Consider the following 15,137-nt stretch of genomic DNA (forward strand, 5'->3'; position numbering starts at 1 on the left):
GGAATTGTGGATTTTTAATTCTTATTTTTTAGGGAAACCGGGTAGTAGTTCAGTCCTATTTAAGAACTATTTATCAATGAGCGTTATATTTATATCTACTTTTAAGTTATAAAATTTCTCTCTGAAAATTAAAAAACTTTTCGAATCTTATGTTTTTAATATATCTAATTAGTTGATCTAATCAATTTTCAAATATGTAATATTATTTTTTTCTCATAATCTTTTAAAATTTTTTAATTTATTTTCTCACTTTTAAAGCATTCCTGGTGTAAGATTGACAGCATCTATATTCCAGAAACCATGAGCTCCGCTCAGCACGGCTCAATGAGCCGGTCAAACCCGTCTGGTCAGCACTCAACCCGACCCGGTCATCCTAGTAGTTCCCAGCAGGCGCAGCGGGCAGCACATCCCCCTTCACAGGCAACTATGCAACAAGCAGCTCAGGCAAACTTTACTTTATTTTAATTTTTGTCGCTAAAACTTTTTTTAAAGGGAAACACCGGCTAGACATGGTAGTTGAACTGAAAGTGCAGTATTGCAGTATTATTTAAGAATTGTAAAAAAAAAACGTTTCTTTTCTTAATTGAAACAACTCGTGAGATATTACAAACGACTTTATGCTCTTATTAAAAAATTGTCCACCGTTAAAATGTCTCAATGGTATTAAAAAAATGTCTCATTGGTATCAAATAAATCCTTAAGTTTTCTACAGTACTGCATTTTCAGCTCAACTGTTTAGCCGGTCTCTTCCTTTAAACCTAAACAATTGTTATGACTTGGTCCTTTGTTTTTATTTTTGGATGCTGTAAGTGTGAAAAGTGATACATTTTTGTACATTACTATTTAAATACATTTGTACATACGTCAGAAAAAGGGAAATCTCTTTCAAGGGTACAAATTTTTATTTTCTTAGCCCAAAAGTCTTGTTAATCTTATTTAGTTGTATTATGAAATATTAGTATATTTTAATGGGTTTAAAGTTTCAGAAAGGGAAAAAGATTGCTAGTTGAGTGCTTTCCCCGTCAAAATTGTTAATAAAGTTCAATACATTTGTTTTATTTGTATTTTACTTTTTTTCTTCAAAATCATGATAAAATTTAAAATTATTATTATTGCTTAGGATCGGGATCGGTATATCGAGAAGTATGATTTCCCGTACTGCGCTAAGGTTGACAAATATGAAAAACTTGCCAAAATTGGCCAGGGAACCTTTGGAGAGGTTTTCAAGGTTAGTTGCCTTGGTAATGATTAATGTTACAATTTTTTTATTGTATGTGAAAATATTACATTTCTAGTTTTTTTTGGAGGGAGGGGGATATCTTAACATTTTCCAAGGTATGGAAATAATTTTGTAAGTTGGGAGTAAAAACTGGGAATCCAGACGTTTACAGTTTTTGATTTTCTGTTGTAAAATTTTTTTTCCCTCTGAAAAGGTTTATTGCTTACTGAATTTTTAAAAGAATTTTTATGGGTGAATGGGAGAAAAGATTGCTGTATAGTTTTCGACAAATTAAGAAAATAAGTCGGATAGGAGGCCGAATTTAAAGAATTTGAGGACGCGGCCGGCTCAAACATGATTTGTTCCACTTGAAATTGTATTCAGTGTTTTGAGATTTGAGCCGGCGCTCAATTGGAACCGGTTTTTTGCGGTTTACCGACGCGGTTTAAATTCTTTAAATTCGGCCTCAGTTAAATGTTCTCTGCAGATGTTCTGGATTTTAAACTATTTATTTGAATCAGGCTCGTTGTAAAACTGACAAGAACAAGATCGTTGCTCTCAAGAAGGTTCTGATGGAAAACGAGAAGGAGGGGTTCCCCATTACCGCCCTAAGAGAGATCAGAATATTGCAGCTCCTCAATCATGAGAACATTGTAAATCTTATAGGAAACACGAGATATTTTAAACTAAACTAATATTTTAAAAAGATTCATCGGAAACATTTTTTTGTGTTGAGGTTAAAGAATAATCATTGATTACTTAGTTTTCTAACACTCGAATCATTTTATAAAGAAACTCGTCTTTTTAGAAATTTGCCGGCAGTATAGTCGACATAAGACGACATTCTACCTTGTCTTTGATTTTGCTGAACATGACTTGGCCGGCCTGCTTTCCAATATAAACGTTAAATTTTCATTAGGTAAAGTATTCTTTCAGATTGATACCCCCCTCCCCCCCCCCCCTAACAAGGACACTTCGTGTATAAAATGAATGTTCCAGTAGATTATTACTTTAACAGATTCATGTCTTATCCATAGTTAAAAAGTTCTTAACATAATTTTTTTTGTAATTAAATTGTGAAACTATTTTAGGAGACATTAAAAAGGTGATGCAGCAGATGTTTGAAGGTCTTTTCTTTATTCATAATAACAAAATAATACACAGGTAAAAATATGGGGAAAAATTACGTAAGTACGACAAGTGCAGATTTATAAATAAAAATAGATAAAACCAGGAAAACTGTTAATAATAATAGATAAAAATTGGAAAAAAGAAGGTTTTAAAATTAAAATAATAAACAAAATTTGAAAGACAGGCGAAGAAGTTAGAAAATTAAATTATTCATTAAATAAAACAAACAAAAGAGAAACAAAAAGAGGAATACTTAAACTTTTGATTTTACTGAACCTAAAAAGAAAAGAAAAATTGTAAAAGACTAATCAGTTAAATGAAAGTTAATTTCTGACAAATATCAATCATTTATATAGTAAGTTTTCAATAAGTTAAATTCAGGGATATGAAGGCTGCGAATATTTTGATAACAAGACAAGGAATACTAAAACTGGCAGATTTTGGATTAGCAAGAGCAATATCAATCAACAAACAAGGACAAGCTAACAGGTTTGTTCAACAAATACAAACTGTATGGTAGCCCTGTGGTACATGATATAATAAGTACACTTACCGTGTGGTAACACTGTGGTACATTATTTAATGTTTAGGACGGTACACTTGCATTGTGGTACCTTTGTGGTTCATGATATAATTTTTAGCTAAATTTAACCGTGTGGTAACCTTGATGAACATAATTAATGTGTATGTACATTAACTGGTTCATGATCTAATGTTTAGGTACAATTACCTATGTGACATATGGTATAAAGTTAGGTAATCAACCGTGTGGTAATCCTGTTGTAAAATATATTATGTTTAGGTACACTAACCGTCTGGTAATCCTGTTGTAGAATATATAATGTTTAGGTACACTAACTGTGTGGTAATCCTGTCGTAAAATATATAATGTTTAGGTACACTAACCGTGTGGTAATCCTGTTGTAAAATATATAATGTTTAGGTACACTAACCGTGTGGTAATCCTGTTGTAAAATATATAATGTTTAGGTACACTACCCGTGTGGTAACCTTGTTGTAAAATATATAATGTTAAGGTACACTAACCGTGTGGTAATCCTGTTGTGAAATATATTATGTTTAGGTACACTAACCGTGTGGTAACCCTGTGGTACCGTCCGCCTGAACTACTACTAGGAGAGAGGAACTATGGTCCTGCTGTGGATATGTGGGGAGCTGGCTGTATAATGGCTGAGATGTGGACCAGGGTACCAATACTTCAGGTTAGATTTCTCTTTAATCTTTATTTTTATTTTTAAAAAAACCATATCAAAGCGCAGGTTTGATGATGCTTGGCCATTAACCAAAATTGAGAACTTGAAAAGGTCATATGAATTTTAAATACTTCTCTTTCTCTCTAATAATTAAACCCAATGTTGAGCTAACTTTCAAATTCAGGTGCTTAAAAGAATTCATAATAATTTCGAACTAAGGTCGGAATTGATAAATAAGGAAATGTAGTTGAACTAGGTTCCAAATTACGATTAGTTAAACTCCTCTAGTGTGGTCGAGAGTGCGTAAGATATGTAGTCAAACTAGCCATCCCTAGTTTAGCTAATTCTTGTGTTATTTAAATTTAAAACCATCCACCGGTTTCTCCGCTTTCTAGCAGTTTTCACATTTATATTTGATTTACATTTTTACTTTGGACCTTCTCATTTATAACAAAAGTATGTGCTTAATTTTCTTCTATTTTAGTATTTTTGTATTTATATTAAACCTAATATTGTTTAGTATTTTTGTATTTATATTAAACCTAATATTGTTAGTATTTTTGTATTTATATTATATCTAATATTGTAGTATTTTTTGTATTAATATTTGACCTTGTATTGTTTCAGGGTAACACTGAGCAGCATCAGATCACCCTGATCGCTCAGCTGTGCGGGAACATCACCCCTGACGTGTGGGAGGGGGTTGACAAACTAGAACTCTATAATAAGATGGAAATACCGAAGGTACAAAAAATATGTTTGATTATTATTTGGATTTTTTTTTTAACTTGTAGAAATACTAATTTATAATAAAAGAAATATATGTATTTATTTCCTAACATTGAAGCATCTTAATGTTTTAGATTAAAAACATCATATTTTCTGCGCAAAAGATTGACAAATAATTTAAACCTCTCTGGAAGAATAAATACAAACATTCTCATTATTATCAATTGAATTTTAAAACTTGGAAGTAAAAGTAAATTGACTTTCACCTTGATAGAAGAAAGTAACTTTAGCCAAGTTTCTAATAATTACTGTCTCCAGGGTAAGCGACGTGTGAAGGAGCGACTGCGACCGTATCTGAAGGATCCCTACGCCTGCGACCTGATTGACAAACTACTCTCCCTCGACCCTGCTAAACGACACAATGCCGACGAGGCCTTAAATCATGATTTCTTCTGGACAGGTGATTAATATAGTTATTATTTGATATAGGTTCCTTGTATTTATTTTTTGTGTTGTTCTAAATTTTGATCAAATACGTGTATTGCTTAATTTTGATGAAGGAGAACTGTTACTTACACTAAAAAGTTTTTTTTAGCACATCATTTCTTAAGTTATTACTACTTATAATTATCATATTTTTTATTCTTATATCTTTGCAACTAGACCTCAATTTCTATGGTTGAAATATTGAAGGTTTACATCAACTGGTTTCAAAGTTATTATTATTATTATTATTATTAGAAATCAAAATCCTTGAGTATTCGGGCCTTTCGTCGTATTTTAGTTGAGTTAATCAAATATGATTATTTCTAGACCCGATGCCACAGAGCCTGGAGAAGATGCTGTCTGCGCACAATCAAAGTATGTTTGAATACCTGACCCCTCGTGGACCTCATAGAGGAGGTCGACCTCATGTTATGCAGCCCGCGGCGGTAGCAGGACAACAGAAACCAGCGCACACAGAGGGGTACATGGATAGGGTCTTCTAAATCATGTAGCGTTGATATTACTGAAGAGAATCACAAAATTTCCCTGCTTACTGTACACTGTGGATATCTAACACTGTATCATTAATGTAAAATTGTTCAAACATAAAAACTGAAAAGTTTAATTGTTGATTTTGTTCTCTGTAATATCTAATATAGCTTGTGATTTTATCATCCAAGGTTACATTCAGAAATATCCATCTCACTAGTTCATAAAAAATCATTCTTTCAGTATAAATGTCAATTTTTTACATCAACTCAATTGTTCGGTAATTATATTAATTTTTGCTTTTTTATAGTATTATTATTTTTTACAATGTTATTACAGTATTTATGTATAAATACAAATAAATATACCACAGTTTAATAGCTTTTCAAGCAAAATTAAAAACAATTAAAAAATGATAAAAATGAAAATGTAATGATTTGCCCGAGTTTTGCTTACGGAGACGATCGCTGAGAAGAGGATAAAAATAAATAAAGATAATAAAGGACATAACTAAGAAGGTTTTCAAGACGGCAATGAAAATGACAATTAATCGTGGCCAGGATTACATAAATGAAATGAAGTTGACATATAGGATGATAATGAAGATGTCTATGAAGTTAATAATGAAGATGGCCAGTTGTTCATGAGATGACAACGATGATGATAATAAAGTTAACAATGGAGTTGATAATGAAGTTGATAATGAAGTTGAAAATGAAATTGATAATGAACTTGATAATGAAGTTGACAATGAAGTTGATGATGAAGTTGATAATGAAGTTGACAATGAAGTTAATAATGAAGTTGACAATGAAGTTTATAATGAAGTTAATAATGAAGTTGATAATGAAGTTGACAATGAAGTTGACAATGAAGTTGATAACGAAGTTGACAATGAAGTTGATATTGAAGTTGATAATGAAGTTGACAATGAAGTTGACAATGAAGTTGACAATGAAGTTAATAATGAAATTGATAATGAAGTTGACAATGAAGTTGATAATGAAGTTGATAATGAAGTTGACAATGAAGTTGATAATGAAGTTGATAATGAAGTTGATGATGAAGTAGATAATGAAGTTGATAATGAAGTTGATAATGAAGTTGATAATGAAGTTGACAATGAAGTAGATAATGAAGTTGACAATGAAGTAGATAATGAAGTTGATAATTTAGTTGATAATGAATTTGACAGTGAAGTTGATACTGAAGTTTCAAATGACAATGGGGTGGAATGAAGTCGACCAAGAAAGTAAAACTGAAGAAGCTGAAAAAGATACATAGGCTTCAAAAGATGAAAATAAAAATGAAAATGAAGCACACAAATGGTGAGTTTCAATTATATTCTTTAGGTTTATCATAAAAATAATCTTGGCTCTTTTATCTCTTGAACATCGAGTTTTATTTATACTTACATCGATTTAAATTATAAACAAACAATAAACTGACTTTGCTATGGAAACTGGAATGAACAACGATTTTTATGATAATTTACATTTAATGCCAAACATAAGTGTTAATATACACATCGATTTATTCAATTTTAATAATTTCTACATCAAAGATGAGAGCTGAGTTTGGTGGTATAACTCCTCCTCCTGCTCCGTTCTCGCCATATCTTAATACAGAATAGGAATAGTTTTTTGCAGTGCTTAGGATCCGGATCCGGAAGATTTTGACTTCCTGGATCCGGATCCGCAAAAATATGCGGATCCACGGATCCGGATCCAAGGGGTAAAATATCAACCAAGAACTGCAAAAAAAACTTATTTACCCCTAAAACCCAAACCTAAACTTTAAAAAAAAGAGAATATAAGAATTTTCTCATTTCTAAATGGTTCATAAAGTTTTAGGATAAAAGTAAGCGAAAAAAATAAAACAAACATTAAAAAATCAGTTTTTTAAAACAAAAACCAAACTTAAAGAAATGACCTGGATCCGGATCCATTTTTTTCCAGTGCGGATCCAGGATCTGGGTCCGCATCAATATTAAATGGATCCTAAGTACTGGTTTTTGGTTCGTTAATAATCATTCAACAGCCTTCATAAGAATTTTAGTCAAGATTATAACCACAACTGCTAAATTGTCGGCTCTTCTAGTCCGCGTTTATCAACTTTAAACTTCGTTTTGGTAATAATATCTTATGTCAGATATTTAAAAACGGATTGAAAATCTTTATTTCCTAACTACTATCCTTTAGAGATAAATAAACTTAGTATGTTCATACTTAAGGGATCTTTCATTCAAAGATTTACATCTAAGAATTCTTGAAGTTTTTATTAAACCAGTGCTTAGGATCCGGATCCGTCAGAACCGAAACCTTGTGCTTTTAGGATCCGAATCCAAAATAAAAAATGTTGCTCTCAAAACACAATTACAAATTGTTTACTACCTAACAAATATTAACAAAAGTAGTTTAAGTAGTATGTAAATTAAATAATTTAATTAGTTAAAGTAGTTACCCCATATCAGAGCTAAGAACCAGGGAAGCTCTTTGTCCTAAACTCATTGTCATGAGTCCAACATCCCATCCTTGGATTACTTCTCCTGAAAAAAAATCTACTTAAAACAAACCAAACTGTATAATTATCCAATCCTTCCTCCTAAACCGACCTCATAATCCTAACGAAATCTTTTTGTTAAAACTGGAATATGTATCTCCCCCCCCCCCCACTAATTTTTTAAGGTTTTTCCCATTCAATTCTCCTCCTTTCTATAGACAAGTGTTAAACTTTGTGATTTTATCCATGCACTTCAAAAATAAAAAAATTCGTGGTTTTTCAAACTTGAAATTTGCTGGTTTAACAACTTTAAACTAGAATCAAAATTTGCATATCCTATGTCTAAAGCGTTTATAATTGGTTTAAAAAATTCGTTTTTAACTGGTTTCAAAACTAGTTTTAAAACTTGTCTATAACTGGTTTCAAAACTTGGTTCTAATTGGTTTCAAACTTGTTCAGAACTAGTTTAAAAAATGGTTTCCAACTCGTTTAACTCGGTATTAAATTGGTATAAAACGAGTTTTCTATAGTTTCAAAAGGGGAAATATGTTGCATACAAGGTCTAAACAACATTTTTTTTGGTTTTCTATAGTTTAAAAGGGGAAATATGTTGCATACAAAGTCTAAACGTCATTTTTTTTGGTTTTCCTATAGTTTCTAAACGGGAAATATGTTGCATACAAGGTTTAAACAACATTTTTTTGGTTTTCTATAGTTTCAAAAGGGGAAATATGTTGCATACAAGGTCTAAACAACATTTTTTTGGTTTTCTATAGTTTAAAAAGGGAAATTAGGTTGCATACAAAGTTTAAACATTATTTTTTTTTTGGTTTTCTTTAGTTTAAAATGGGAAAATATGTTGCATACAAGGTCTAAACAATATTTATTTGGTTTTCCATAGTTTCAAAAGGGAAATTAGGTTGCATACAAAGTTTAAACATTATTTTTTTGGTTTTCTATAGTTTCAAAAGGGGAAATAAAATAACTAATGTCTGAATTTTTGAATTTGGAAACAATAAGTTATAGATGCTATGCCTATATTGCTGTATAAAATTAATGTAAAAATTCTAGTTTTTTTAAATTGCTTTCATTGAATTCAAACTCAGGAAAGAAGAGATTTAAGATTACGATGAAGATAGAAGTATCGCTTGAAAGTAAAGTTTTACCTTTTGATCCTAAGAATTTAAAAATTTTAAAATACAATCAAAAAGTTAATAATTTAAACTTACCAACTCCAATTGTAAAGGTTAAGGGTTCCCCTTCATCTCTGCTACTTTCTTAAAAAAAATTCTATGCATCACATTCCAAAAATAAAAAATAAATTTAAAATAAATTTTTTTACGTTTTATTTATAAACATTATAAGTTCTCAGGATTATTTTTATTTTGATTTTGATCATGAATTCTCACTAAGGATGAAAGTTTAAAAAACATAATTTTTTTATATATATTTTAATTTAATTTTGAAATTATAATGAATTTTTCTAAAGTTTGTATTAGCAAACCTATAAATGTGCAATCTGGAAGATACAATGAATAATGTGCAGTTACCCTACTGCCTGGAGCGGGGTAGGTTTTTCCTAAAACGAAATTGATAAGTATTAAAAAGAAGGGGCTAATCACATTTTTCACTCTCTATTTTTCTATTCTTGACATCTTTGCAACCTGATGCCGTAGACCTTCGATATGTTCATGGATTTTGTTGGATCAAACTATAGACGAAGGTTGCATTACATCAAAGGTTTAAATTTTCAGTTGTCAAAGATACAGGAATTAGACAATTATAGTTTGTGGCGCGTAATCAGCTTCTAACCAAGTTGCTGCGTTCAGATTCCTGATTGTTCAGGAACTCCCTTAAAAATCTTAAAATACAAATGCAACAAAAATTGCATTACCAAAACTATTTAAATTATTTACACTTACTTTACGGGGAAGTTAAGGCAATTTTATTTTTCTCCAGGTTCCCAAAACTAATTTCTTTAATTTCCCGAAAAAGTATTTGTACACAATTTTATGGTATTTAGAGTTCTAAATACGCGATTTCTTTTACGAAAACTTCACAGAGCGTTCGGTTATTTTACTTATTTTCCCCAAGAGACGTTAAGTAACTTCACGTCCCTCTGTTGGGGGAATCATAGGCCGACAACGGCCGGTAATGTTGCATGGTCAGAAGGCGATAAAAATGTTTAATTTTGTTTTACTGTTTAGCGTAAACAAATAGAAAAATTGAATTTTATTCTATAAATATATCATACCATCGCCGTTGAGAGACAGTACCAAGTATACACTCGCCTCAGGAGCTAAATAAAAACATCTATTAATTGTTAAACAATAATGATTTGATAACCTGTAACCAAAGAGAACAAGTAAATATAAAGTGGAATTAACTTAAAAGTGTAAAACCGCCATTTTGTTGTACAATTTCCATACTGCAGCTAGGCGTACTTTACACATTTGTGCTATATCTTCTTTTTGGGCCCTGGAACATCTAATCTTTGTTCTGTGCCTGTAGAAAACAAATCCCTCCAATCTGCATCCAATGTTCTAGAACTATTTATTTTGCTTTAATTTTTCTTATTTTCAAGTAGAGCACAAATTCATCAATCTATCTATATATATAAACAAAGAGAATAGAATATATATTAGAGGGGAATTTACTAGAAAAAAGTGTAAAACGGCCATTTTGTTGTACTGTTTCCATACTGCAGGTGTACTTCACATATTTATGCTATATAACCTTTTGGGCCCTGGAATATAATTTTATAGAAAATCTAAAATTAACCATTTTGTTGTACTGTTTCCATACTGCAGGTGTACTTCACATATTTATGCTATATAATCTTTTGGGCCCTGGAATATCATTTTATAGAAAATCTTAAATTAATGTGAAAAGAAAACCAAATTAAGAAATAGGCTGGTTTCATAATTGACCAATGATCATTTCACATAGACTCTATGCCTTTCACTTTACAAACGATGATTTTCCGTTATTACTATAAATCAAATGATGTTTTTTATTCACCTTTTTCATTTTATAAAGTTTATTTAACAGCTTTAAAAAATTTGAAATTGAAATAAATAGTCCAGGGAACATACTGTTTTAATGTACTCTACTGCATATAATTTGTGAACATTTACTTTGAACTCCCTTTCAGGCTGAAAGGGACTGAAAAAATTCATACCGAGAGATTCTCTAAATTCCACTCTAATATATATTTTATTCTCTATGTATATAAAGTGGTAATCTTGGTGTTTGTTTGTTCGATCATAACACATGAAACCCTTGACCGATGGGCCCCAAATTTTGAGTGGGGAAATTCTTAGCTTGGTTTAAAAACTTTAATTTGAGTGGGTTGACTTGTATAACGAAAGTTTAGTTTCTATTGTCTGTATGTCCGATCATAACTCATGAACCCCTTGACCGATTTGCCTCAAATTTTAAAGTGGTAGAACCACGGGATCCTTCTTAGATTGGAATAAAAAATTATTCAATTTTGAGGCAAAGTTGGGTTTCCAAACTAGTTTATGATAAAATCATATGATATTCTACCGGGCGGGGTTATGCTGTACAACTCTGTAAATCAGATTGTTTCTGAGACAAACACACTATAAACTAAAATATTTTTCGATTATAAGAATTATTTCTTTAAACCTTAAGCTATAGACTATAGCTCATTTGACTTTTTTGAACTATCCATTTTAAGCTAAAATAATGTAAAATAAGGTTGAAAAGTAGAAGAATAATAGATTGCTGTGAAGTGGTTTAAAATGGACGAGTGCATTTGTCAGGGTGCGATCTATCTTGACAAAAGAACGGCTAAATATCATGACAAACTTGATAGTCTGCTTCTTCTCCNGATACAAAATGGGCAAAACAGGGTTTCAAAAAGTAAAGTTATCCTATATATTCAAAACACTGGTTATATTTTCTAAATAAAAATTTTTGAACCACCATCCTTGTCGCCGCGCATTGCCGACGCATCCTGAACTAGCCGCAGTGCTTGGCCCCGCTCCCTGACCTAGCCGCAGCGCTCGGCCACCTAGCCGCGTTGAAATAGAGGGGTGTAAAAAGTGGTCGTTTATGTTTTACGAAAGAATTCTTTTTTTTTAGGGAGAAAAAATCCATCCATCCATCCATGGTTAAATTGTCTATTTTATTTTTATCCGATGTTTTAAAATATTGTGATTTTGCAAATATTATACTTGCATACCTCCATATGTTATAACTTCGGCTGTTCCTTCAGGTAGATCTTCATATAGTGTGTACCATGTACATGTAGGATCCTAAACATTTATGTACATGAAGTAAGAGTCATGTACATGTATAACTTAGATCATATTAAGTACAGGGAAAACCATGTATCTACATGAAGTAATCTAAACATTTCATGTACAGTGTGAAACATATGACATTAAGGATTCTTAACATTTCATGTACAGGAAGAACCCTGTACATACATAGGATGCTTAACATTTGATGTACGTGGGAAACCATGTACATTTATAAATAGAATCCTAAACATTTCATTTAGGGTAAAGTGTAAGCTTAAATTTTTTACCATTTAAAAGAACTAAACTTCACCTGAGGCGACTTTGGGGCTGACAGTTGTTGAAAAGGACCCTAAAACAGTTTTTTTTGAAATTATTGTGTATTGAAATATTCACTAAAGTTTCAGCAACTTGCTCATAAACGTTATTACTATTGACTCTATAGACTGAAGTGGAATGATTGTAAAGGAACAGAGTCTTTGCCACAAAATTTTTTAATCCCCATATTTTTGCAACCTCATGTTGTAGACCTTAGATAGATGTTTGATGAAATAATCTAAGTTTGAAATTGCAACGAAACAGTGATTACAGTAATAACCAGAAAACTTTGAAGACGATTTTTAGACTCAATTTATAACTATAAATAATCCAATGAACCTGGGTAGAAACAGCAATTGTGCAGTGTAAACAGACTCATTTATTCTTTAATAGTGATTTGATAAGTAGTACTATTTGCTTTGTAACAACATCGAATACACTGAAGTTATAACTGCTTTAAAATCCAGTTCCTATTTCAGAATATTCTGGCGATCACTGAATTAAGTTTGTGGCAATTACTCAATTCCGGGTTACACGTATTTGCTTGTTTAGTCACCCGGTTTCTACATTTTAACTTTTGTAGAGTTCGTTTAGAGTTTAATGCACTAAGGTCGGTATCCTCTCAAGTATTTAAAACGAACTTTAATTAAGAAAAATAATCTTATGCAAAACCTGCAAGGATTGTCAGCAAACATTAATTTAAAATGATTCTTGATAGTTGTGTTTATTTTTCGAGTATTTAATGGTTCAATGGAACAGAAATAGGAAATGTTAAGTCAGCTGCAGTGGTAAATTAGAATAATAACGTTTCAATTCTGAGTAAAATTACAACACGTTTTAAAAAAGTGATTAATTTAATTGTTTATTAAAAAACATTGCCTCTACAATCTTGACAGTAGATATATTATATATACAGTGAGACCCATTAAACTGTGGAAGATGAAGACGACATTGTCAGAGCTTGACAATCAACTTATTAAGTGACTCTGTGTACATTTGTACTGTACACAGTGCACAATTTTTGTATTTCATGTTCATTGGTATATTTTAAATCATAATTTGAGTCTAACAATTGTCTTCTTACTCTACATTTTCCATGGTTACCTTGTACACCTTTAATCAAGTCCACTGTGACATTTTTCAGTATTTCATACTTTATTCTCAACAATGTGCCCGCCCTAACAGTTACAGTGTACACCGTGGCCTTCGTATTTACTGCAGCAATATTTATCATTATTTTCTGTTGAAAAAAGGATGCACTTGTGCGTACATACCATAGTTCGGACGCCCAAAAGGATGCACTTGTGCGTACATACCATAGTTCGGACGCCCAAAAGTGTGACATACATCCTAACGTATTTTGCAGTTCTTTAAAACTAAAAACATACCTTCGAATTTACAACTGTGACGGCACAAATAGCCAGGAAACTGAAGAATTTAAACATTTTTCTAAAGAATAGTGTTTTGAAATACTGATCATGGATGGTATACATAGAGAATAGAATATATATTGGAGAGGAATTTACTAGAAAAAAGTGTAAAACGGCCATTTTGTTGTACTGTTTTCATACTGCAGGTGTTCTTCACATATTTATGCTATATAATCTTTTGGGACCTGGAATATAATTTTATAGAAAATCTAAAATTATTGTTAAAAGAAAACCAAATTATGAAATAGGCTGGTTTCATAATTGACCAATGATCATTTCACATAGACTCTATGCCTTCCACTTTACAAACGATGATTTTCCGTTATAAATATAAATCAAATGATGTTTTTATTCACCTAATTCATTAAAAAGTTTATTTAACAGTTTAAAAAATTCGAAATTGAAATGATTAGTCTAGGGAGCATACTGTATTAATGTTAACATTTACTTTGAACTCCCTTTCAGGCTGAAAGGGACTGAACAAATTCATACCGAGAGATTATTTAAATTCCCCTCTAATATATATTCTATTCTCTATGATTGTATATGTTTATATTGATCTGACAAAATTCACTTGATCTTCTATTACGGATTCCTAGTATAAAATGGAGAGATACCCAGGGTAAATACAAGATAAAAGATAAGCAAAGCAAACAATATAATTCAGGGAACACATAGCTTTAAAGATTTAAAAAGCAAGCTTTTTTGTAGAGGCAAATATCACAAGCTTTCCACGTTATCAAAACAACTTCAGTAGATATATTATATATTATCATTTCTTGATTTGTAAATAAAAATGTTCACTTTTTATCCAAACAAAATACAACGTTTTTGAAGGTTTTTATGTGTGTTGTTACATTGATGTAGTTGTATTGTAATATTTCTAGACGTGTGTTTGTGTATACTGGATATGTTTTGTGTATGTTTGTGTAAAAATATGGTTTGTGTATGTTTGTGTAAGAATATGGTTTATTTGTGTTTGTATAAGGATATGGTTTATTTGTGTTTTTTGTAAGGATATGGTTTATTTGTGTTAGTGTAAGGATATGGCTTATTTGTGTTAGTGTAGGATATGGTTTATTTGTGTTTGTGTAAGGATATGGTTTATTTGTGTGTGTGTAAGGATATGGTTTATTTGTGTTTGTGTAAGGATATGGTTTGTGTATGTTTGTGTAAGGATATGGTTTATTTGTGTTTGTGTAAGGATATGGTTTATTTGTGTTTGTGTAAGGATATGGTTTGTGTGTATTTGTGTAAAAATATGGTTTTTGTATGTTTGTGTAAGGATATGGTTTATTTGTGTTTGTGAAAGGATATGGTTTATTTGTGTTAGTGTAAGGATATTGTTTAT

The 15,137-nt window shown here is 31.2% G+C and overlaps 2 protein-coding genes across 2 annotated transcripts; one reads left to right on the plus strand and one right to left on the minus strand.

Annotated features, from left to right (window-relative positions):
* Positions 1-223: 223 nt before the first annotated feature.
* LOC111698415 (cyclin-dependent kinase 9) lies at positions 224-5,536 on the plus strand. The gene is made up of 10 exons (XM_023468749.1): positions 224-444; positions 1,121-1,228; positions 1,741-1,885; positions 2,028-2,138; positions 2,311-2,383; positions 2,732-2,839; positions 3,435-3,573; positions 4,192-4,308; positions 4,612-4,753; positions 5,107-5,536. Exons 1-10 carry the CDS (start codon positions 301-303, stop codon positions 5,280-5,282), a joined length of 1,263 nt encoding a protein of 420 aa, XP_023324517.1. The 5' UTR covers positions 224-300; the 3' UTR covers positions 5,283-5,536.
* Positions 5,537-6,784: 1,248 nt separating this feature from the next.
* LOC111698417 (12 kDa FK506-binding protein) lies at positions 6,785-13,839 on the minus strand. Its single transcript, XM_023468751.1, has 8 exons — positions 13,745-13,839; positions 12,352-12,390; positions 11,981-12,053; positions 10,025-10,069; positions 9,275-9,349; positions 9,000-9,047; positions 7,732-7,816; positions 6,785-6,886 (listed from the first exon to the last, which is right to left on the minus strand). Exons 1-8 carry the CDS (start codon positions 13,799-13,801, stop codon positions 6,802-6,804), a joined length of 507 nt encoding a protein of 168 aa, XP_023324519.1. The 5' UTR covers positions 13,802-13,839; the 3' UTR covers positions 6,785-6,801.
* Between the last annotated feature and the right edge of the window lie 1,298 nt (positions 13,840-15,137).

Source organism: Eurytemora carolleeae, unplaced genomic scaffold, assembly GCF_000591075.1.
Source record: "Eurytemora carolleeae unplaced genomic scaffold, Eaff_2.0 scaffold50, whole genome shotgun sequence".
Taxonomy (NCBI): Eukaryota; Metazoa; Arthropoda; class Copepoda; order Calanoida; family Temoridae; genus Eurytemora; species Eurytemora carolleeae.

Excerpts from the sequence above, each read along its gene's own strand:
- LOC111698415 (XM_023468749.1), top strand. The coding sequence starts at position 301 with ATGAGCTCCGCTCAGCACGGCTCAATGAGCCGGTCAAACCCGTCTGGT. Across the intron at positions 1,229-1,740 it reads CCTTTGGAGAGGTTTTCAAG|GCTCGTTGTAAAACTGACAA; the intron begins GTTAGTTGCCTT and ends TATTTGAATCAG. Across the intron at positions 4,309-4,611 it reads ATAAGATGGAAATACCGAAG|GGTAAGCGACGTGTGAAGGA; the intron begins GTACAAAAAATA and ends TACTGTCTCCAG.
- LOC111698417 (XM_023468751.1), bottom strand. The coding sequence starts at position 13,801 with ATGTTTAAATTCTTCAGTTTCCTGGCTATTTGTGCCGTCACAGTTGTA. Across the intron at positions 12,391-13,744 it reads TCACAGTTGTAAATTCGAAG|GGTCCTTTTCAACAACTGTC; the intron begins GTATGTTTTTAG and ends AAACTGTTTTAG. Across the intron at positions 7,817-8,999 it reads AACCTTTACAATTGGAGTTG|GAGAAGTAATCCAAGGATGG; the intron begins GTAAGTTTAAAT and ends ATTTTTTTTCAG.